This window comes from Ovis aries, chromosome X (assembly GCF_016772045.2).
Source record: "Ovis aries strain OAR_USU_Benz2616 breed Rambouillet chromosome X, ARS-UI_Ramb_v3.0, whole genome shotgun sequence".
Classification (NCBI taxonomy): Eukaryota; Metazoa; Chordata; class Mammalia; order Artiodactyla; family Bovidae; genus Ovis; species Ovis aries.
Window position 1 is genome coordinate 9,242,821 of NC_056080.1, and position 22,088 is coordinate 9,264,908.

The 22,088-nt window shown below is 44.1% G+C and overlaps 1 protein-coding gene and 1 long non-coding RNA gene across 2 annotated transcripts in view; one reads left to right on the plus strand and one right to left on the minus strand.

The window, feature by feature from the left end:
• LOC132658765 (uncharacterized) overlaps nt 1-11,006 on the minus strand; it is a 52,956-nt gene extending 41,950 nt beyond the window's left edge. The window contains exon 1 of the long non-coding RNA XR_009598770.1: nt 10,632-11,006. This is a non-coding gene — a long non-coding RNA (uncharacterized LOC132658765). The remainder of the gene's footprint in view (nt 1-10,631) is intronic.
• Nucleotides 11,007-11,185: 179 nt separating this feature from the next.
• Nucleotides 11,186-21,052, plus strand: LOC101118248 (holocytochrome c-type synthase). Its single transcript, XM_004021901.6, has 7 exons — nt 11,186-11,338; nt 11,921-12,073; nt 14,648-14,799; nt 15,564-15,712; nt 16,475-16,594; nt 18,730-18,816; nt 19,603-21,052. Exons 2-7 carry the CDS (start codon nt 11,953-11,955, stop codon nt 19,799-19,801), a joined length of 828 nt encoding a protein of 275 aa, XP_004021950.3. The 5' UTR covers nt 11,186-11,338; nt 11,921-11,952; the 3' UTR covers nt 19,802-21,052.
• Nucleotides 21,053-22,088: the final 1,036 nt, after the last annotated feature.

Consider the following 22,088-nt stretch of genomic DNA (forward strand, 5'->3'; position numbering starts at 1 on the left):
GCCTTTGACTGTATGGATCACAATAAACTGTGGAAAATTCTTCAAGAGATGGGAATACCAGACCACCTGACCTGCCTCTTGAGCAATCTATATGCAGGTCAGGAAGCAACAGTTAGAACTGGACATGGAACAACAGACTGGTTCCAAATAGGCAAAGGAGTACATCAAGGCTGTATATTGTCACCCTGCTTATTTAACTTATATGCAGAGTACACCATGAGAAATGCTGGGCTGGAAGAAGCACAAGCTGGAATCAAGATTGCCGGGAGAAATATCAATAACCTCAGATATGCAGATGACACCACCCTTATGGCAGAAAGTGAAGAGGAACTAAAAAGCCTCTTGATGAAAGTGAAAGAGGAGAGTGAAAAAGTTGGCTTAAAGCTCAACATTCAGAAAACGAAGATCATGGCATCTGGAACCATCACTTCATGGGAAACAGATGGGGAAACAGTGGAAACAGTGTCAGGCTTTATTTTTTGGGGGCTCCAAAATCACTGCAGATGGTGATTTCAGCCATGAAATTAAAAAACGCTTACTCCTTGGAAGGAAAGTTATGACCAACCTAGACAGCATATTGAAAAGCAGAGATGTTACTTTGCCAACAAAGGGTATGGTTTTTCCAATGGTCATGTATGGATGTGAGAATTGGACTGTGAAGAAGGCTGAGTGCCAAAGAATTGATGCTTTTGAACTGTGGTGTTGGAGAAGACTCTTGAGAGTCCCTTGGACTGCAAGGAGATCCAACCAGTCCATCCTAAAAGAGATCAGTCCTGGGTGTTCATTGGAAGGACTGATGCTGAAGCTGAAACTCCAATACTTTGGCCACCTCATGTGAAGAGCTGACTCATTGGAAAAGACCCTGATGCTGGGAGGGATTGGGGGCAGGAGGAGAAGGGGATGACAGAGGATGAGATGGCTGGATGGCATCACCAACTCGACGGACATGAGTGTGAGTGAACTCCAGGAGTTGGTGATGGACAGGGAGGCCTGGCGTTCTATGATGGGGTCGCAAAGAGTCAGACACGACTGAGCGACTGAACTGAACTGATAGATAATTGTGGGGGTCAAGTGGAACTATGGGAAAGGACATCAAATGGTGGGAGACATATGGAATAGCGGGGAAGAACACAGAATTGTCAGAGTCAAGCAGAATGATGGGAAAGAACATAGAATTCTGAGAGGCATGGAACTATGGGAATGAACAGAGAATTTTGGGAGTCAAGTGGAACTTTTTGGAGTAGAATGTAGAACTGTGCATCACACATGGAACTGTGGAAAGGAACAGAGTTCAGGGAGTCATGTGGAACTTTGGGGTAGAATAAAGAATTGTGGGAAGAATTGGGGGAGACAGAAAGAAAACAGAATCCTGGGAGGTAAGGGGAACTTAGAGGAAGAACATAGAATTGTGAGAAAAAATAGAGAATTGTGAGAGACACCTGGAACTACAGGAAAGAACAGAGAATTGTGGGAGTTAAGCAGAACAAGGGGAAAAACAATGAAATGTGAGAAAGAACAGAAAATTGTTGGAGACATATGCACCTGTGGGAAAGAACAGAGAATTGTGGGAGACACATGGAACTGTGGGAAACAACAGAGAATTGTGGGAGTCAAGCAGAATTATGGGAAAGAACATTGACTTTTGAGAGACATGGAACTATGGAAAAGAACATAGAATTTAGAAAGACACATGGATCTATGGGAAAGAACAGAATTGTGGGAAGCTAGTGGAATTATAGGAAACAACAGATAATTTGGGGAGTCAAGTGGAACATTTGAGTAGAAGGTAGAATGATGAATCACACATGGAACTGGTGGAAAAACAGAGACTTCTGGGAGAGACATGGGAACTATGGGAAAGAACACAGAATTGTGAGGGGCACATGGAACTATGCAGAAAAACAGAAAATTCTGGGAGTTAAGCGGAACTATGGAAAAGAAGACAGAATTGTGGGAGATACATGGAACTATGGGAAAGGACATAGATCTATAATAAAGAACATAGAATTTTGTAGACTCATGGATCTATGGGAAAGAACAAAGAATTCTGTGTTTAGCAGAACAAGGATATAGAATTTTGAGGGACACATGGATCTATGGGAAAGAAGAGAGCATTCCAAGTCAAGTAGAACTATCAAAAAGTACAAAGAATTTTGGAAAAGAACAGGGAATTTTGGGAGTCAAGTAAAACTAGGGGAAAGAGTGCAGAATTTTGAGAGACAGAAGGATCAATGGGAAAGAACAGAGACTTCTGTATCAAGCAGAACTATGGCAAAAGCACATAATAGTAGGAAAGAATAGAGGATTGTGGGAGACACCTGGAATATGGGAAAGAACATAGAATATTGACTGACACATGGATCTATGGGAAGGAACAGAGAATTCCAAGTCAAGGAGAAATATGGAAAATAACTCAGACATCTAGATAAGAACAATGAATTGAGGGAAACATGGAACTATGGGGAAAAACATAAATTTTCAGACACATGGATCTGTGGGAAAGAACAGAGAATTTGGGGAGTTAAGCAGAAAAAAAAGTGAAGAATATATAATTTTGAGAGACACATAGATCTTTGAGAAAGACTGAAGAATTCTAGGAGTTAAGCAGAAGTATGGTAAAGAACATAAGATTTTGAGAGACATGGAACAATGAGAAAAATCAGAGAATTGGGGGAGACATATGGATCTCCTGCAAGAACACAGAATTTTGTAGACACATGGAACTATGTGAAAGAAGAATGATTTCTGGGAGTTAAGAGGAACTATGGGAAAGAACCAGAGAAGGCAATGGCAACCCACTCCAGTACTCTTGCCTGGAAAACCCCATGGGCAGAGGAGCCTGGTAGGCTACAGTCCATGGGGTCGCTACAAGTTGGACACAGCTGAGCAACTTCACTTTCACTTTCATGGGAAAGAACAGAGAACTGCGGGAGACACATGGAACTATGGGAAAGAACACAGAATTTTTTAGACACATGGATCTACTGGAAGGAAAGAATTGAGAATTATGGTGGTATAGAGAACTAGGGAGAAGAACACAGAATTTTGAGAGACACATGGATCTTAGAAAAGAACAGAATTCTGAGTAAAGCATAAATATGGAAAAGTGTACAGACTTGTGGAAAAGAACAGAGAATTGTGGGAGATGTATGGAATTATGAGAAACAACATGGAATTTTTTACACACATGGATATGGGGAAAGAACAGAGAATTCTGGGAGTTAAGCAGATCTATGGGAAAGAATATGAGACTTTGAGAGACATGGAACAATGAGAAAGAACAGAGAATGGTGGGAGATACATGGAAGTATGAGAAGGAACACAGAATTTTGAGAGACACATGGAACTATGGGAAAGAAAAGAGAATTCTGGGAGTTAAGTGGAACTATACAGAAGAACACAGAATTTTGAGAGACACAGGGAACTATGGGAAAAAATAGAAAATTCTGGGATTCAAGCAGAACTATAGGAAAGACCATCGAATTTTGAAAAACACATGGAACTAGGGGAAAGAACATGGAATTGTGGGAGTCCAGCTGAACTATGGGAAAGAACATAGAATTGTGGGCATCAAGCAGAACTTTGGGTAAAACGTAGAATTATGCATCAAACATGGAACTGTGGGAAAGAACAGAGAATTGTGGGAGTCAAGCGAAACTATGGGAAAGAACATCATATTTTGAGAAACACTTGGAAATATGGAAAGAACAGAATTCTTGGAGTCACATGAAACTATGGGGAAGAACATAGAATTGTGTGCAAGAATAGAGTATTGTGGGAGATATCTTGAACTGTGGGAAAGAACACAATTTTGTGAGTTAAGTGGAACTATGGGAAAGAATACAGAAATCTGGGAGTCAAGCAGAACTTTGGGGAAGAACACAGAATTGTGGGAGTGAATAGAGAATTGTGGGATACACATAGAACTGTGGGGAAAACACAGAATTTTGAGAGTAAGCAGAACTATGGGAAAGAACATAGAATTTGGGGAAACACTTGGAAGTATGGGAAAGAACAGAATTTTGGGAGTCAAGTGAACTGACATTCTCATTTACAATTGCAACATAAAGAAAAAAATACCTAGGAATAAATTCACCAGGAAGTTGAAAGATCTGAACATTGAAAACTATAAAATATTTATCAAAGAAATCAAAGGAAACACAAGTAAATGGAAGAATATTCTGTGTTCATTGACTGGAATGATTAATATTGTTAAAATGACCATAGAAACTCAAAAACAATCTACACATTCAATGCAATCCCTATTCAAATTCCAATGCATTTTTTTTTCACAGAAACAGAACAAAGAATCCTAAAATTTATATGGAATCACAAAAGACTCCCAGACAGCCAAAGCAGTCTTGAAAAACAAGAACAAAGCTGGAGGCACTACAAAGGCTGATTTGAAAGCTACAGTAATCAAAACATGGTATGGTACTGGCATAAAAAGAGACACATAGATCAATGGAACAGAATAGAGTCCAGAAATAAATCCATGAATATATGGACAAATTATTTACAACAAAGGAGCCAGGAATATACAGTGAGGAAAGAACAGTCTCTTCAGTAAATGGTGTTAGACAAGTGCACAGCCACATGCAAAAAGAATGAAACTGAACTGCTATCATACACTATGCAAATATTAACTCAAAATAGATTAACAACTTGAATGTAAGGCCTGAAACCAGAAAACTCCTGCTAGAAAACTCCTACAAGTTTACAAGGCAGCAAACTCCTTGACATTGGTCTTGGAGGTGATTTGGCAACAAAAGTAAAAATAAACAAGTGGGAGTCTATCAAACTAAAAAGCTTTTGCAGAGCAAGGAAAATCATCAACAAAATGAAAAGGAAACGTACCAAATGGGAGAAAAATTATAAATCATAGATCTGATAAGGTATTAATGCCATATATATATATATATATATACACACTCATATAATTCAATGGCAAAAAAGACGACCCAACTAAAAAATGGGAAGAAAAACTGAATATTTTCCCAAAGAAGATATATAGATAGCCAAAGGTATATAAAATGCGCTCAAAATCACTAATCCTCAGGTAAAGACAAATAAATCCAGATGATATATCACATCACACCTGTCAAGACAAGAAAAAAGAATGAGGATGTGGAGAAAAGGAAACTCTTGTGCATTGCTAGTGGAAATGTAAATCGATGCAGTCACTACAGAAAAAAGCATGAAGGTTACTCAAAAAATTAAAAAAAAAAAAAAGAACTACCATATGATCCAGCAATTCCATTTCTGGTTATTTAGCCAAAGGAAATGAAAACACTAACTTGCAAAGATATAACACCCACATGTTCATTAAAACATCATTTATAATAGCCAAGACATGGAAGCAAACTAAGTGCCCATCAATGGATGAATGGATACAGATGTGGTATTTGTGTACAATGATTATTATTCTGCCAGAAAAACAATGAAATCCTGCCATTTGAGACAACATGGAAAGACTTTGAGGGCATTATGGTAAGTGAAATAAGTCAGAAAGAGAAAGATAAATACCTATAGAATCTTTAAAAAAGGACTCATAGATACAGAGAAGAAATTTGTGGTGCCAGAGGCTAGGGGTTAGGGGCAGGGTGAAATAGGTGAAGTGGTGAAATGATACAAATTTCAAGTTCTCAGGATATAATATACAGCATGGCAACTACAGTTAATAGTTCTATATTATATATTTGAAAGTTGCTAATTGAGTAGATCTTCAAAGTTTTCATCACAAGAAAAAATTTTGTATCTAAGTGTGTGATGGATGTTGACTGGACTTACTGCGGTAATCATTTCCCAGTACGTACATATATCAAAACATTATGTTGTACACCAGAAACTAGTACAACATACACCAACTTTATCTCGATTAAAAAAACAACCCCCCCAAAAAAAAACAACCCCTCCATCACAAAAGTAATGGGAAAGATGGAATTATGGGAGAAGCAGAGAATTGTGGGAGAAAAATAGAATTGTGAGAGAGAGGGAAATTCAGGAAAGAATAAAGAATTGTGGAAAGCATAGGGAATTCCTGGAAAGAACACAGAGATGTGGGAGATACAGGGACTTGTGGGAAAAACAAAACTGTGGGGGGAGGGAATGTGGGCATGGGGGAATTGTGGGAGAGATCAGAATATAATGAGAGAAAAGAAATGTGAGAGAGAATGAATAATTGTGGAAGAGATGGGGAATTATAGGAGAAATGGAAGTATGGGAAAGAATTGTCCAAGAGATGAGGAACTGTGAGAGCTCTGAGAACAAACAGAAGTAACTGCAGGTTTGGAAAGGAGATTCATTTTACCAGGACCCATCATAAATTTTGTTTGAAACTCTGAGAGGTTCCGTTTTCCCTCTTTGCTAAACTCTGGGTCTGACAGTAGCAGTTTATATCACATTACCATGGATTGGCAAACCTGTTTACACTGCCTGTGTATCTGCATGCACACACACAAACATACACTCACACACAAACACACACAAATGCACACATGCATATACACACATATACACAAGTAAATACACGCCTTGGAAATTTCATACATGAATAGAAATAAACCTAATAAAATGGCTGGAAATTTTTTTTAAAACCTCCTAAAAATAAAGCTAAATGGAAAAGTGATAGAAAATGAGAGAAAATATAAGAAAATTATACTGCCAGTCTAGGAATCTAACATATGAGTAATAGAAGTTCCATAAAAGAGAGAATGAAGATAGAGGAGGGAAGCAAGTTATTAAGAAAATTAATAACATAAGAAAATACTGAGAGCAGGACCATATAGTCCTTGCTCCCCTACCATATCCTCTGCCTTCCTTTTGCCTGCGGAAAACTTTAGTCAAAGAATAAGTTTAGTCAGAGAAGTGAGAAATGCTGAAACAAAGGAAAACAGTCAAAGGAGACTAAATCATAATGTAGTGAGTAAGCACAGTCAGGGACCTCTGGTTCTTTCTCAAGGGCTATAGATAATATTCTGAGCCATATTCTGTGAGCTGTCTTATAGATACCAAAACAATTCTGAGAACTGGCCACAAAAAAATGGGAACAAGTGGACCCTGGGACAGAAGATTAACTGTACCTAAAACAATCAAGATGATGCTGGTCAGACCACTGATGATCAATTTGAAGATGACTATTAGAGATGACTGTGCTGTCTCTGCATGTAACCCTCCCTCCACCAAATCTGTCTATAAAAGCTCTCAACTTTTATAGACAGAGGGAATCAACCTTCGGACAGATGACCCCCACCCTCCCCCTCAGTTGCCAGTATCTAAAATAAAGCAACCTTTCTTTTCCACCAATCTGGCCTGTTTATTGGCTTTTGAGCAGCAAGCAGCCAAAGCCACCATAAACTCCTTTCAGTAACAAGATCTCTAACATGAAGGATATGAGTATTCAGAATGAATGGGCCCATCAAGTGCAAAGCCAGTGAAAGCAAAGAGCACATCTTTTCAGACCACTGTAAAGAAGAGAAGATCCTAAAAATATCGAGGAAGAAAAAAAAGAAAGAAATGACATCTGATTTCTCAATATCAACAATGAAAACTAGAAGATAATGAAGCAATTACTTCACAATTTGGAATGATATGTTTCTAAACCTAGAATTATATATCCAAGCTACCAGTCAAGTGGGAGGGTAAAACACAAACATTTTGGATTTCCAAGACCTTAAAAACTGATGTGCTCCCAAAACAATGCAAAGAAGAATACACAGCATTCAAGAACCAGAGATCCAAATCAAGACAGGAAAAGGTTGACAGCAGGGTCCAGGGAGACAACAGGCAGAAATTGTTTCCAGTCTAGAACTGGGCAGTGGCAGAGGTCAGGTGTTTATCCAAGAGTGAGGACTCAAGGGGTTGGGGGAAAGAAAACATATACAGTAGCTACTTGGAGAAACAAATGGCAATCCACTTCAGTATTCTTGCCTGGAAAATTCCATGGACAGAGAAGCCTGGCGGGCTACAGTCCATGGAGTCACAAAGAGTCAGACACAACTGAGCGACTGAGCGTACATATAGAGTGAAAGTGAAGTCGCTCAGTTGTGTCCGACTCTTTGCAACCCCATGGACTGTAGCCTACCAGGATCCTCCATCAGTGGGATTCTCCAGGCACAAGTACTGGAGTGGGTTGCCATTTCCTTCTCCAGGGGATCTTCCCGACCCAGGGATCGAACTCCGGTCTCCCGCATTGTAGACAGACGTTTTTTCATCTGAGCCACATACAGAGTAGTTAATATATTTGAATGCTGACAGGTAATCATTTAAAACTAGACAAAGGGGAAAAAGAAAACAAGGATTAAATTCTAATGGAAATTTTGCACAAGAAAAACTGTCATCAGCAGTCATTACAAATATTTTTATAGTCATAATAATATAAATACTAAAGTCCTAAGGGAAATCAGTCCTGAATATTCATTGGAAGGACTGATGCTGAAACTGAAGCTCCAATATTTCGGTCACCTGATGCAAAGAGCTGACTCATTGGAAAAGACCCTGATGCTGGGAAAGATTGAAGGCAGGAAGAGAAGGGGATGACAGAGGATGAGATGGTTGGATGGCATCACTGACTCAGTGAACATGAGTTTGAACAAGCCCTGGGAGTTGGTGATGGACAGGGAAGCCTGGCGTGCTGCAGTACATGGGGTCACAAAGTTGGACACGACTGAGCAACTGAAACTGAACTGAATGTAAATACTAAACAAGATTTATCCAAAATGGTTTATAACTATTGGTAGAGGGGAGGGATGCACGTGTATGTGTGTGCATGGTTGTTAGCATGTTACTTAGAATGTGGAGGGACCAACAAGAAGAAACAATTCAGAGTGGAAACTGAGGCCAAAGGTGTCCTGCCACAGTCTTCCCACCCACCTATTGGTTTTCCTGTAACTCCCAGCATCAGTATTAGTAGCTCCTTCTCTATAAAGCATTCTTTACTTACTCCTTCCTTTCTATCCACTTGCTGCACATCAACCTCACAATAGTCACTTCTTCCAAAAGTCCAGGAACAATCTGCACATCCAAATACTGAGATGCAAATATGGTTATTTGTCATGCCTGTCTCTTCAATTACCAAAGGTTCTTGCCCTCTTTGTGAAACATGCCCCTTTGGAATCTGGTGAAGTGTGTTATCTTCTCAAAATAGTATTTTTACATGCATAAAACAAATTACAAAAGAAGCCAATTACAGTTGCTCCTCAGTATCCATGGGGGAGTGGTTCCAGAACCCACTACAGATCCCCAAATCCAAAGAAGCTCAAGTCCCATAGTCAGCCTTCCATATCCATGATTCAACCACTCCCAGATTCTAGTATTTATTGGAAAGAAAAAAACCCGCATGTAAATAGACACGTGCAGTTCAAGCTCATGTTATTCAAAGGTCGACTGTATATTGAAATATAGTTATTAGTTATCAACATATTAAATAAAAAAGATTGTGTAGGTTAAAGGCTAGGTTGCCCAGGAAATACACACCAAAGTAATAAAGTTTTTTAAAATGCTGGCTTGATCCAGTTTTGAGGCACTGGCTAGAGGCTGGTCAGTTCCCTGACTTGAGCATCTAAGCCCACAGCCCCCAATCACCTCCCTTACTGGGCTCTTATATTCTGGGCCACTATCTACCTGCCCTCATCACCCCTGGGCCAGGTACCAAACAACTGGGGATAGCTCCTATGCTCCAGAGCCTGCTGAAATTATTCAAATCAGCCAGTCCTCAACCTGCTTGCCCTGCCTTGCTGGCTCCTCTGTCCCTGTGATTTCCCAGGCAAGAATACTGGAGCTGATTTCTGTTTTCTCCTCCAGGGGATCTTCCCCACCCCAAAACTGAATCTCTTGCATTTCCTGCACTGGCAGGTGGATTCTTTCCCACTGTGCCACCCAGGAAGCCCTCTTTCCTATGGAAACCATAATAAAGGCTCATGCCCACAGTTCCCCTCTCCATCCCTGCCTAGTGGTGTGCCCAGTGGCCCCATGTGTGACGCCTCATGGTGTGATATGTACTCCGACTCTTGGGATCTGTGAGTATAATCAACTATCTTTTAAATGGTAGTCATTTTCTGTCATCAAATCTAAGCAAAATTACACTTGTTAAAAAGGCTGAGATTCCACACAATTTGTGCATACAAATGTCCTCATGAACAACTTAGGGAGTGACGGAAAGACAAGGCAAAGGGAAAAATAGAACTGTAATGCAGTCAGAGTGGGAGCCTCAGCTCATCCTAGAAGCAGCTCTGAAGCTGCGATGGCCCTTCTGAGTTGTCCCTCTTGAGGCTAGGGGCCTGGGCTCAGGTGCACTGCAGCCTATCCCCACAGAGGGAATATGATTTTGCCTGAAGCAGTTCTTTCAGGCACTGGGCAATTCCTGAAAAGAGACTTCACAGATGCACTACGGTGATACAGAAAGACACATGCTTTTTATTTACATTTTAAATAACAAGATAAACTTACTTTAATTTTAAAGTAGTGATGAATAGTAGTATTTTGAGACAGAAATGACAATCATATGTAACATCATTTCTCTGTAATTGCTATCAGTGCCACATATAGCTAACACTACCAGGATTTGTCGCCTGCCTTCCTGATGGAAAAAAAAAAAAAAAAACTTTCTGTTAGAGGCAAGCGAAAATACAGACCTTCAAATCCACACAGATGGTTGGATGGCATCACCGACTCAATGGACATGAGTTTGGGTAAACTCCGGGAGTTGGTGATGGACAGGGAGGCCTGGCGTGCTGCAGTCCATGGGGTCGCAAAGAGTCGGACACGACTGAGCGACTGAACTGAACTGATCTGAACTCCACACACCCTGTTAACAAGACCTGTGGAGCCAAGAACTTTTGTTCATTTCTGGATCTCCAGATTCGGCCACAGCTCTGCATACCTACTGATGTTTCTTGAGTCATTACTATAATTAAAACTGACAGGATACAATTCAAAAGGTATAAATTTTAAAACTCTTCCAATGCAACGCCTCCGCAGCTTAAAGTGCCTCGCCCTAGGGCAAGTCTGTTCAAGCAGGAAGGTCTCACGTCGGCTTCGCCAGGAGGGGCGGGACCAGAGAGGGGCCTTGCCTTTATAGGCCGAGGAGGACAGGAGGGGCGGGGTCTACTCCATTGTGGTGGACAGAAACCCTCCGCCTTCGGCTGGTGCGCCCGCCTCCCACGCGCCCGGAAGTCCTGCCTTCGGAAGAGGAAGTAGCAGCGTGAGCGAGAGCCGGCGGTGACCCGGGCAACAGCGGTGACCGAACGAGGGGAGGGGAAGGTGGTGGCGGCGGTTTGCTGCCACTCCGCGCCGGAGTTGGCGGTTAGAGGCGGGACCGGCAGCCGGGGACAGGAGTCAGGTGCGGAGGGGCAGGCTGGCTGAAGCAGAGTCCGGGGGCGGTGTCTGGGATCCCGGGACTCGACGGTGCCACGCGCGGGGACCGTGCGGGGAAGACTGCGGCCGCGCTGTGCCCTCCGCTGACCTTTCCTTCCTTCCTCTCATCTCTTTTCTGCGCCGTACTCTTCCCAGACCCCCAGCCCCTCACCTCTCCCTAGTGCCCCTGGTCTAGGCTGGACTCGGTGGGCTTCCTCTCTGATCGGATCACCACCTTGGGACCCTCTTCCCTTCAAACCCGGGTCTACAGCCCCCTCGCTATGACATGGTTTCTCAGGGACTGCCTCACTTCACCCCCTAAGTCCGCACACCCTTAGAAACGTCCCCCCAAAGGTGTCGATTTCACACTAGTATGTCCCCAAGGGGGGTGATCTGTTAAAGCTGTCCCTCATCAAAGTGGAGGGCGAAGTGGAGCCCCTGCCCAGTACATTTCTATAAAGGTGACAAGAAGGAAAAACAAGGGTTGGCCACATTAAGAATACTAAGGGAATAGTGGGAACCCAGGCATCAAGCATTCATCTCTCTGGTTTGGCCCGTGTGAATTTAGAATTGCTTGGATTCAACACTGGGAGTCCCACCATGGGCCTGTCTGCATCTACCCCTGCGGCTTCTACAGTTCAGACCTCTGCCCCTGCTGCTTCAGATCATCAGACAGCAGCCCCAACGTCTGGATGCCCAATGCATGAAGGGAAAGTGAAAGGTAATGGACCATTTATCTAGAAGATAAAAAGAGAATTCTCCAGAAGAGCTCTGAGGAGGTGGTATAGCATGCTGGTGAGGCTCCTAAGGCCTGGGAGTGGGGTGACCTGGGTTTGGTCCTTTTGTTGTTACTTTCAAGGTACCTGACTGTAGACAAGTTACTTCTCTAAGTCTCAACCCATCATCACCTGTAAGCTGAGGATATAGTATTGCCCAGGGTTATGGTCATGACTCCAGTACTCTTGCCTGGAAAATCCCATGGATGGAGGAGGGTGGGCTGCAGTCCATGGGGTCGCTAGGAGTCGGAGGTGACTGAGCGACTTCACTTTCACTTTTCACTTTCCTCCATTGGAGAAGGAAATAGCAACCCACTCCAGTGTTCTTGCCTGGAGAATCCCAGGGACGGGGGAGCCTGGTGGGCTGCCGTCTATGGGGTCGCACAGAGTCAGACATGACTGAAGCGACTTAGCAGCAGCAGCATGGTCATGACTGAAGATCTTGGGCAACAATTTGCCATTGTCTACTTTAACGGGTTTTTGAGGAGGCAAGGCCCCCTCAGCCCAGAGGACACTTGGCAATGCTTGGAGGCCTTTCTGCACGTCGTAACTCAGAGGGGAGGGTGCATCTACTGAGAAGACAGGAGTGCTGCTAAATATCCTACAATGTACAGTGCAGACCCTGCAACAGACAGTCACCTGGCCCCAGATGGCGAGACTGCCCAGGCTGAGAAGCTTTGGTCTAGATCATGTTGTCTTTCTTTATCCATACAGCTTTACTCCTCCCTCTGTTAGATTACTCTCTGTGTAAAAAATAAGTCATTGCCATTTTTTTAGGTGCAAAGGAGAGACTTGAAATGCTTTCCTTTTTCATTGGTCCACCTGCTGCTTTAGATTGTCTTTGTAAAAGTATGGTCTGAACCCACCAGATGTGTGACTTCTTGTTTCCAGACATGAGGGCAGGAAGCAGTGTTAGCGTGCTTACCTAGTGCTGACGCTTGCTGTGTTATAGCTGTTCATTCCTTCAGTCAGCCTACAAGAATGTGCTCCCTGCCCACCCTGTGCTAAGCACTGAGTGGTTCTATGTGTTTTGTTTTTCCACTGGAGAACAGCAGTGTCTAAAACAGACAAATCCTTTGCCTACTGGAGTTTACATTCTCATCCTCAAAATCCTGCATGGAACGTCCCCCACCCCCACCCCTTTGTTTCGTAATTAAGGAAACTTACAACTCACACAGCTAGTAAGTGGCAAAACCAGCGAAAATTCTGGGGCCTTGAATAAGGACCAGTCTGGTGCTCTTCTAGGGTTTCTCCTTACAGGCAGAATGGAGGCAGACATGGGCGAAGCAGGTGTGTGTCTGTTCTGAGCATCTCCAGAAAGTCACACAGTGCTGTCTAGGGTCTGATTTCATTTGCTGTGTTCCTAGGAGAGCTGTCAGTCAGATGAATTTCCATTAGGAAAGAAGGTGGGCATCTGTAGGAGACTGAAGGGGCTACTGATTCTCTGATATGAAAAACATAAACAGGATTTTCTTTCCAACACCAATTGGGACCAGTGCGCCAGAAGAGACTGGCGAGGAGAGGGGTGGAGCAAGTCTCCCTCTAGCCCTCAGTAGACAGCTCTATAGGGTCCTTGCAGAGGAAAGGAAGTAAACGGAAATTTGTCTTTTGCTTGTAGGGCGCCCAGAGTTCAGTGTCTCCTTGGTGTTCACTGCTGCTGCCCAAAATAAGGGTTCCTTTCCACGAGCTGTCTTCCTGGGCCACAGTTCTACCCTTGCCTGCCTGCCTCCTTTGTCTGCACCGCCTTCCCGGCCCACACACTTGTTTCCAGTGGCACCCGGGATCCTTAGGCATTGACTCCCCTGCCCGCTGCTGTTCTCGAAGTGGCATCTGGATCCCACGTGGACTGGGGGACGTTTTCTTTAGTGGGTGCCTTTGCTCGATGAACTTGCTGTCTCCTGACAGCGAATCGAACCTCAGCCAAGTGGTCTTGTTTTCGTCCTGGAACAGGGCACAAGCACAGCACATCCTGGATTTTCCCCACGAGCCTTTTGGACAGCTCCTCTGCTCATTTTTACCTCCTGTCCCCAGTCCCTGAGAGAAGACATCCATAATGAAAGCCTAGCCTCCTGTGCCCTGGTGGGCGTTGGGTCTTGTCTGGAACTGGGGAATAGAGAAGTCGGGGAGACCCATTCATGGGGGCGGGGCCCTGCCCCCAGAGGTACCTCTGTAACAGCTGATAGCAACTCCCTGCTCCATTTCCTAAACCCCTGCTATGGGCAGTACCTACTCTTGCCAGTGCTGAGACTCGGGGGGTTTGTTTTTCTTGGGGGGTAACACAATAGGAGAATGGGTACCCATTTCTCTTCCAAGGAGAAGGTTAATTTATGGCGCCTCTTCCTGGTCTGTAGGCTGTTAGATTGTCAGCCAGCTTATCGCCTGGCAGCTGTGACCAGTAGAATCCTGACTTTGTCTCTGCCGGTGATCCCTGGCCAGACGTTCAACTTTTCAGGGCCCGGATTGAGAGCCAGATGTCCTGCCTTTGTGGTGACAGTGTTTTCACCCTTGATCTGTTTCAGGCTGTCCAGTGAGTGCTGAGCCATCAGACTCAACCTGTGGGAGCAAAACGAACTCTGTGCCTGCACACCAGGAGCGCGCCTACGAGTATGTGCAGTGTCCCATCACCGGCGCCAAGGCCGGGAGTAAGGAGAACCTGGATCCTTCTAACCTGGTAACCCTCGACCAGCCCCTCTGCCCAGAAGTTTTTAATGTAGGGCTGCTCTTAGAGGCTCCCAAACTACAGGCTGCTAGGATTGATCCTTCTGTCCTTTGAAAACGGAGAAGTCTGATATTCCACCCATAGTGAAAACCTAGACTGTGTCACTCAGTGTAGTTTCAGAGAGTGCCTAGGAAAGCCATGGGCTATCCCCGAGCGCCAGAGCAGGCTGACCTGGAATCAGCCATGCCAGAGGATGTTGCTTTCGGGGTAGAGTATTAGGTGGGCGAGAGATCTATTAGCAGCACGGCTAGAGTCCAGAAAGGTGTTGCTGGTTTGGGGAAACACCATAGGCACACTGCAAGGTTGGGGTGCCTCTTAAGGCACAGCTGGGTGCCAGCCTTGTGTGACCGCCAGTGACAGAATGCCATCGAGAAAGTGGTGGTATTCTGTTTTGTATACATATCAATACACACACATTTATCGCCTCATCTTTTCCAGAAATTTGTAGCAGTGCATCATGGTATTAGTTTTTACTTTCTAATCCTTGAGAAAGAGACCAAATGTTTGACTGTAGCATGTATTTACCATTTATGTGAAGTCAACAAGGAAAAGAGCTTCTGCGCTCTGACTCAACCGAGAGGCCTGAAACTGATGTGGCTGGTTTAATGAGGAAACTGGTGTGTGTGTGTGATACCTTGCTTTCCAGGAAGTAATTATGTTGCTTGTTTCTACTTTGTATTTCCAACCTTTTTTTTAAACCCACTTATTTTACATAGATGCCACCTCCTAATCAGACACCAGCCCCCAACCAGCCATTTCCACTATCTACTGTGAGAGAGGAATCATCTATTCCGAGGGCAGATTCAGATAAAAAGTGGGTTTATCCTTCTGAACAGATGTTCTGGAATGCGATGTTAAGGAAAGGGTGAGTGAGTGAGCATATTCCTGAGGCTATAAATTTGCTTGTGAATCTAACCTTTTTAACATTTAATTTTTAGATGAATCTAATCTAAGAATTAAATGTTAGAGGTTTTATCCCCCAGGTGTACAGTAAATGTTTATACTAACCAACTGATTTTTCAGACTTAACCAGAATATAAGTACAAGGTATTAGGATTCTCCAGAGAAACAGAACTAATAAGATGTAAATATCTTGATATACGTATAGAGATTTGTGGTAAGGAACTGACTCATGGTTACGAAGGTGGAGACGTACCACAATCGGCTCGGCAGGCTGGAGACCCAGGAGAGTCTATATTTCAGTTCAAGTCCAAAGGCAGGAAGAGAAACCGATGTCCCTGTTGGAAAGCAGGCAGGCAGAAGGAGTTCCCTCTTACTTGCAGAGGCTCTGCATTTTTGTTCTGTTTCAGCTTTTAGAGTTGGGCCCGCTCTGCCCATTTAAATGTTAATCTCATCTAGAATGATGTTTGACCAAATATCTGGGTACCCCATGGCCCAATCAAGCTGACACATAAAACTAACCCATCACAGCCAGTAAGTTTTTTTTTAAGTACCCTACATAAAATACTTAGAAAAAGGAAATTTGTGATACTAATTAAAAAAGTGTCACTTGAAAAATTGAGGGATCCTGGATATTTGGATAAATCGGATTTTTGGTGACACAGTGAAATGAATACATGGCATTCGCAGTAATGTTTGTCAAGTTTTACCAAATGTTCTTTCCTAGGTGGAAATGGAAGGATGAGGATATTAGTCAGAAAGACATGTATAATATCATTAGGATTCACAACCAGAATAATGAGCAAGCTTGGAAGGAGATTTTGAAATGGGAAGCCCTTCACGCTGCGTAAGTATGTTCGAGATCTTAAGAAAACCATTCTTCCAGCATCTTCTTAATTTCATAGCTGCTTTCTATGAAAGAAATAGAAGGGTTTTAGTCCAACACTGTGCTATTCTATTAAGACATTTTCGGTAGCAGGCCTGTCTCAGTGACTTGCGTGACAGACTGCCCTGCTCAGCCATGTAAAATGACGACTATTTAAGTATGTTTGTGGGTTCAGTGAGTCCCAAGTGCAGGAAGGACAGAGCAGGGATGGCTGGTCTCTGCTCCCTGATGAGTGGGGTCCCAGCCACCGAGACTTAGTGGTCAGCCGTGGGCTGGAAGCCTTCAAAGGCCCCATTTACTCCCCTGGTAAGTGATACCATGCCAGCTCTCAGCTAGGACGCCTGCCCATGGTCTCTAAATGTGGCTGCTTTGGCTTCTTCACACCATGGTGACTGGGTTCCCAGAGCTAGAGTTACAGAAAGCTCCAGGGACACTGCATCTCCTGTGATGACTGAGTCTGGGAAGTCCCATGGTGTCACAAGCCTGCCCACATGCAAGGGGAGGGGCCATAGGCTGCAGACCTCAACAGGAGGCGCATCACAGTCCATTTCAGGCAGAGCACAGGGCCGAGAAACTCTAAAATGCTCTCTGCCCCAGGGAGCTGGGGGAGATTTTGTTCACATAGCAGTATGTATTGAATCCCTATCAGGAGTAAACATCAAGAGGCATCTTTACACATGATCATTTTTTCTTGGGGAGATGGGGCTTCCCTGGTGACTTAGGTGGTAAAAAATCTGCCTGCAATGCAGAAGACCCAGGTTTGATCCCTGTGTCAACAAGATCCCCTGGAGAACGGAATGGCAACTCACTCCAGTATTCTTGCCTGGAGAATCCCATGGTCAGAGGAGTCTGGTAGGTTGCGGTCCACAGGGTCGCAAAGTTGGACACGACTGAGAAACTACACACTTTTTCTCTGGGAGGCTAGCTAAATGCAGTTGTTAGTGGCAGTGGGCCATCAGTCTGTTCAGAGCCATGGTCCTCACACTTGAGCTGCCTCAGCATCACCTAGGGATTTGTTGCAATACTGAGTGCTGGGCCCCACCCCCAGGATTTCTGATTCAGTCGATCTGGGGTGAGCATTTCCAGAATGGTGCCCGCTTGAGGGCTCCACCTAGAGAAGGGTAGGGGGTGGGGCATGTCTCCGTGGAGCCAGATGTCGTCATGGTTGGGGGCTCATGTTTTTAATTCGTGGCAAAATGTGATTAACTTCTTGGACAAAATCCACTCAATGTGGAGACTTAGGCTGCAAGTATGCTGTTGTTAAAGCTGAGAATGAAAGGAGCTTGGCTAGCCCTTAGCTGGGGCCCATCACACGTGGGGTGCTTTGCTCCATCCCAGTTCATTAGAGAGACCTGTTTAGGCCAAAGCCTGTCTTTACAGTGACAGCAGCTGCCAAGACAAGTAGCCTCTTGTATTTTCCACTCCCCCTGCAGGGGACAGTGCTGTGTGCCTCATGCCAGATGACCAGGAGACTCTCCCCGCAACCCCCAGGGGCCCAGTGAGCTTGGGGGTGGGGGCTGGCAGGGCACCTAGAAAGTTCAAGCCCAGGGTCTGCCCAGAGAGTGAGTAGATTGTCTCAGCAGGACCTTGTCCCCCCACCTGTCAGCTTGTGTACAGTTATTTAAAGAGATGGTCCAACACTGATTACGTTAGTTCCTAGGGAGAGCAGCTGGTTTTTTTTTTTTCTTCATGAAGATTGCTCATTGGTTTCAAATGAGAGAGGAGCATAGGATTTTCTTACATTCATCTGGAAGAAACCCCAACTGCTCTTCGTGCAAGAGGAGAGTTTATGCCTGATACCTGACCCTTTTTTTCCTGAGAGTACACCATGTGGACAGGCCCTGACCCGGACTCCTGCCAAGAGTAGCACAGATACTCAGAGGAAGGGGAGGGAGTGGCACGCACTTGATCCAGAAGTTAAAACACAGCATTTTTTTTAAGCAAATAGGGATATTTCTGTGAGGTTTTTCAGTTACCTTTCTCTAATATTATGTAAAATGTATACAGAAAAATGTGTGTCATGGAGAAACTGCAACACTGTTTTTCAAGGGAAAGAGAGTTGTCTTAATAGATATTTCTTCTTTGGGGATTTCTAGCGAGTGTCCTTGTGGTCCATCCCTGATCCGGTTTGGAGGCAAAGCAAAAGAGTATTCGCCACGGGCAAGAATTCGCTCCTGGATGGGGTGAGTGCCTGCAGAAATGTTCTGTTCCTCAGGTCACTGTCTGCTTGCTCTTGGCATTAAAACCAGGCAGTCAAAGAACTGCAGTGCCATCTTGCGAAACATGCTTCACTTTCAGCTGCAGACCTCCTGTGCTCCCTCAAGGTGGCGCTGCAGGCAGCTTGGGGTTACTTCCTGTCTACTGCTCATAGCGTTGACTGGAGTCGTCTTCTCTGTGTTCTTGCACTGCCCCCTCGCTCCTCCCACACTCCTGCCGTCCACCTGTGCACTCCATGCTCCCTGTTGTCATGGATTCACAGCTCCCACCTGCTTCCCTGGTGGCTCAGCTGGTCAAGAATCCGCCTGCAATGCGGGAGGCCTGAGTTCGATCCCTGGGTTGGGAAGATCCCTGGAGAAGGGAAACGCTACCCACTCTAGTATTCTGGCCTGGAGAATTCCATGGACTGTGTAGTCCACGGGTCGCAAAGAGTCAGACACGACTGAGCAACTTTCGCTTTCACCTGCATTTCTGCAGGTGCTGAGCTGACCTCCCCAGCCTGGCTGTGCTTCCTGCCATTGACCTTCTTCCCTTGTAGCAGGTAGCTGTCCGCTGATGGGGGCACCTCCCGCTTTCCAGCCCTACCTTCCCGCAGCACTATGGACCATGCTTATCGGAGCCTCACCTCTCATCCGAGGTGGACCCTGAGAGCTGGCCTCCCCATGCGCTGCCCTGCTGGCTTCCTCATCGCCTAAACCCCAGCTCAGCATCCCACAGGCGTGGTAACCTCCGCCAGCATGTTTTCATTCCAGGTACGAGCTGCCTTTCGACAGACACGACTGGATCATCAACCGTTGCGGGACAGAAGTGAGATATGTCATTGACTACTACGATGGGGGTAAGGTCAACCAAGACTACCAGTTCACCATCCTGGACGTGCGGCCCGCGTTGGATTCACTGTCAGCCGTATGGGACCGGATGAAGGTGGCCTGGTGGCGCTGGACTTCCTAAGCACTGCTTTGTCAGAGATGAGAAAATAGAAATGATTTTTTTTTCTGAGAAGTACATTAAACTATTTTCCCCAAACTGAATTGTGCTCCTAATGTAACAGGGATGTCCAGGGGATCACCTACCTTCCATGCCACTTAGCAAAGGGTACTCAGCGCGTGCTCTTCTGAGTTCCATTTGTACCTTGCAGTTGACGGCACATCATTTTAAGTTTTCTTCCCATGTAGAGAAGTGGGAGGCCGTCCCTGAGTTTCTCCTTTAACTGCAGTATTGTCTGTGTATTTGATCTAAAAAGTCTGAACTTCTGAAAAAGACCTTTGCTGAAAATATGAAGAGAGCTGCTCTTTTCCCTCCCTGTTTTAAATACTGATGCGTAGACCTGAGAGCCCACAGGATGCTCAACTTTGACCTGGTCCAATATTTTATTTAAAAGTGTTCTATTAGGCTTTTTATACAAGTTACCAGCATTTCTCAAGTCCATCAAATATAGTAGTGACTCCTGAAGAAAATACAGCCACACACTGGCAATGTACTCTGCCAGCCTGAGGTGTGTGTGTCTTGCTCTCCAGATTCTTGCTGTTGTGATTTTTTTTTTTCCAGACTGGACCTTGATCCAGAATAATTTCAACTCCCCTATGACTTGATGGCGCACATGTGTTGGGAGTATGTGTCTTAACTTTTTAAGTATTTTCCTTTTAATTCCCATTGTTCTGACCTGTAACTGTGTTCCATGTAAGCAGGCTTCACTGTTCTGGCATTTGACAACTTAATCCCATTCTGGAGTTCATCCATTCCCTTGCCTGAACCTTGAAGGTCTGGCTGAAGTCACAATGTTAGAGATGGTCCTGCTCTAAAACACGGTATTTTATCCATTGCTAGAATTCACAAGGAGAATATTTTTCCCAGATGTAGAATGGTTGCATCAACTCACTCTCCGTTCACATCTGTTTTTTAAGGGATTTCTAAGTTTGCCCCTGAAATTCTTTGTATCAGTCACCCACACACTGGTTGTTCAACTTACAGCAGCATAATACGACTGTTGGTTGTTTTTGTTTTAAGTGTTTATAGTAGTAACTCATTTATCTTGAATATCGTGGAGTTAAGTTAGTACATGAACTTAGCAGTCTGGAGTGCTTCATTTGGTATGAATTTCATTGGTGTGTCTGTGCGGACTTTTAAACTTAAACTTCTACACTTCAAAATATTTGTGTATTTTCAAAGAAAATAAACCTGATAATTAACAGGTTTTGAAAATCTATTAAGTAATTTTATACTTCATCAGACAGAAATAATCTTTACAGAAATGACGGCTGTAGTCTTTCTGCTGGAGGTAGCCATTTTCGTCACAGCACATATTTCTCACCCGCTGAGGAAGGGAGTTACTGTTCACATGTTTTTTGCTCCTAAATGCCATTGAGGAAGTACAGGTTAAGGCGTTATTATGAGAAACCAAGTGTTGCATCTGGAAACTGAAAATTGAGCCACAGACGGGGAATCACCCCTTTTTAAAGGATTCTAATATTTCTTGAAGAAAAAAAAAAAAAAAAAAAAACCTCTAAAGTAAACTGTCTTGTGAAGCTGATGACAAGACCACATTTATACACCCTCCACTTGGGGAGAGAAGACTACAGCCTATTGGACATAAGAGCTGCTTGGTGTCTAAATTATACTTGATCAGATCCAGGGATCAATACTCTGTTCTGATAGGAGGTTTCATTTATAACTTGAAATCATTTTGGATATTCTCCAGGCTTTTAAGCTCCATCTTTCGTCATAGGCTATTCAGGATTAGAACAACGTACTGCACCCGAGCTAAGGATTAGCAAATAAGGGGGGGTGCCAACTGGGACTGCAGATGAAAATGTAGTAGTGTTCCTAGTCGTGCCCTAACTCCCATCCACTCATGAAATGTTTATGACACTCTACATTCTGTCAGGAACACAAAAAGGCAAAAGGTCCAGCCCCCACCTGCAGGGGACTCATAACCTTAGGGAGGACAGTCTGTAAACTCAATGCTGATTTTAAAAGAGTTGTGTTAATCCATGGGTTAAGTGCAAATTCACTTAAGTATGTTTTTAATATATATTGAATATACAGTTACCAATTTTTTAATGAGACACCAGTGTGGTTTATTCCTCATCAGCTACTCCTCCTTAACCGAAGAATTGCACATTTCACACCTCACCTCTGCAACAACTATGGGAGTTATGCCATGGATCATTTTTGGCACCATAGGGTTGAGGCTGTGTGTGGTGATCAAGAATACTTTTTCTTGAAAAGATACCCCCAC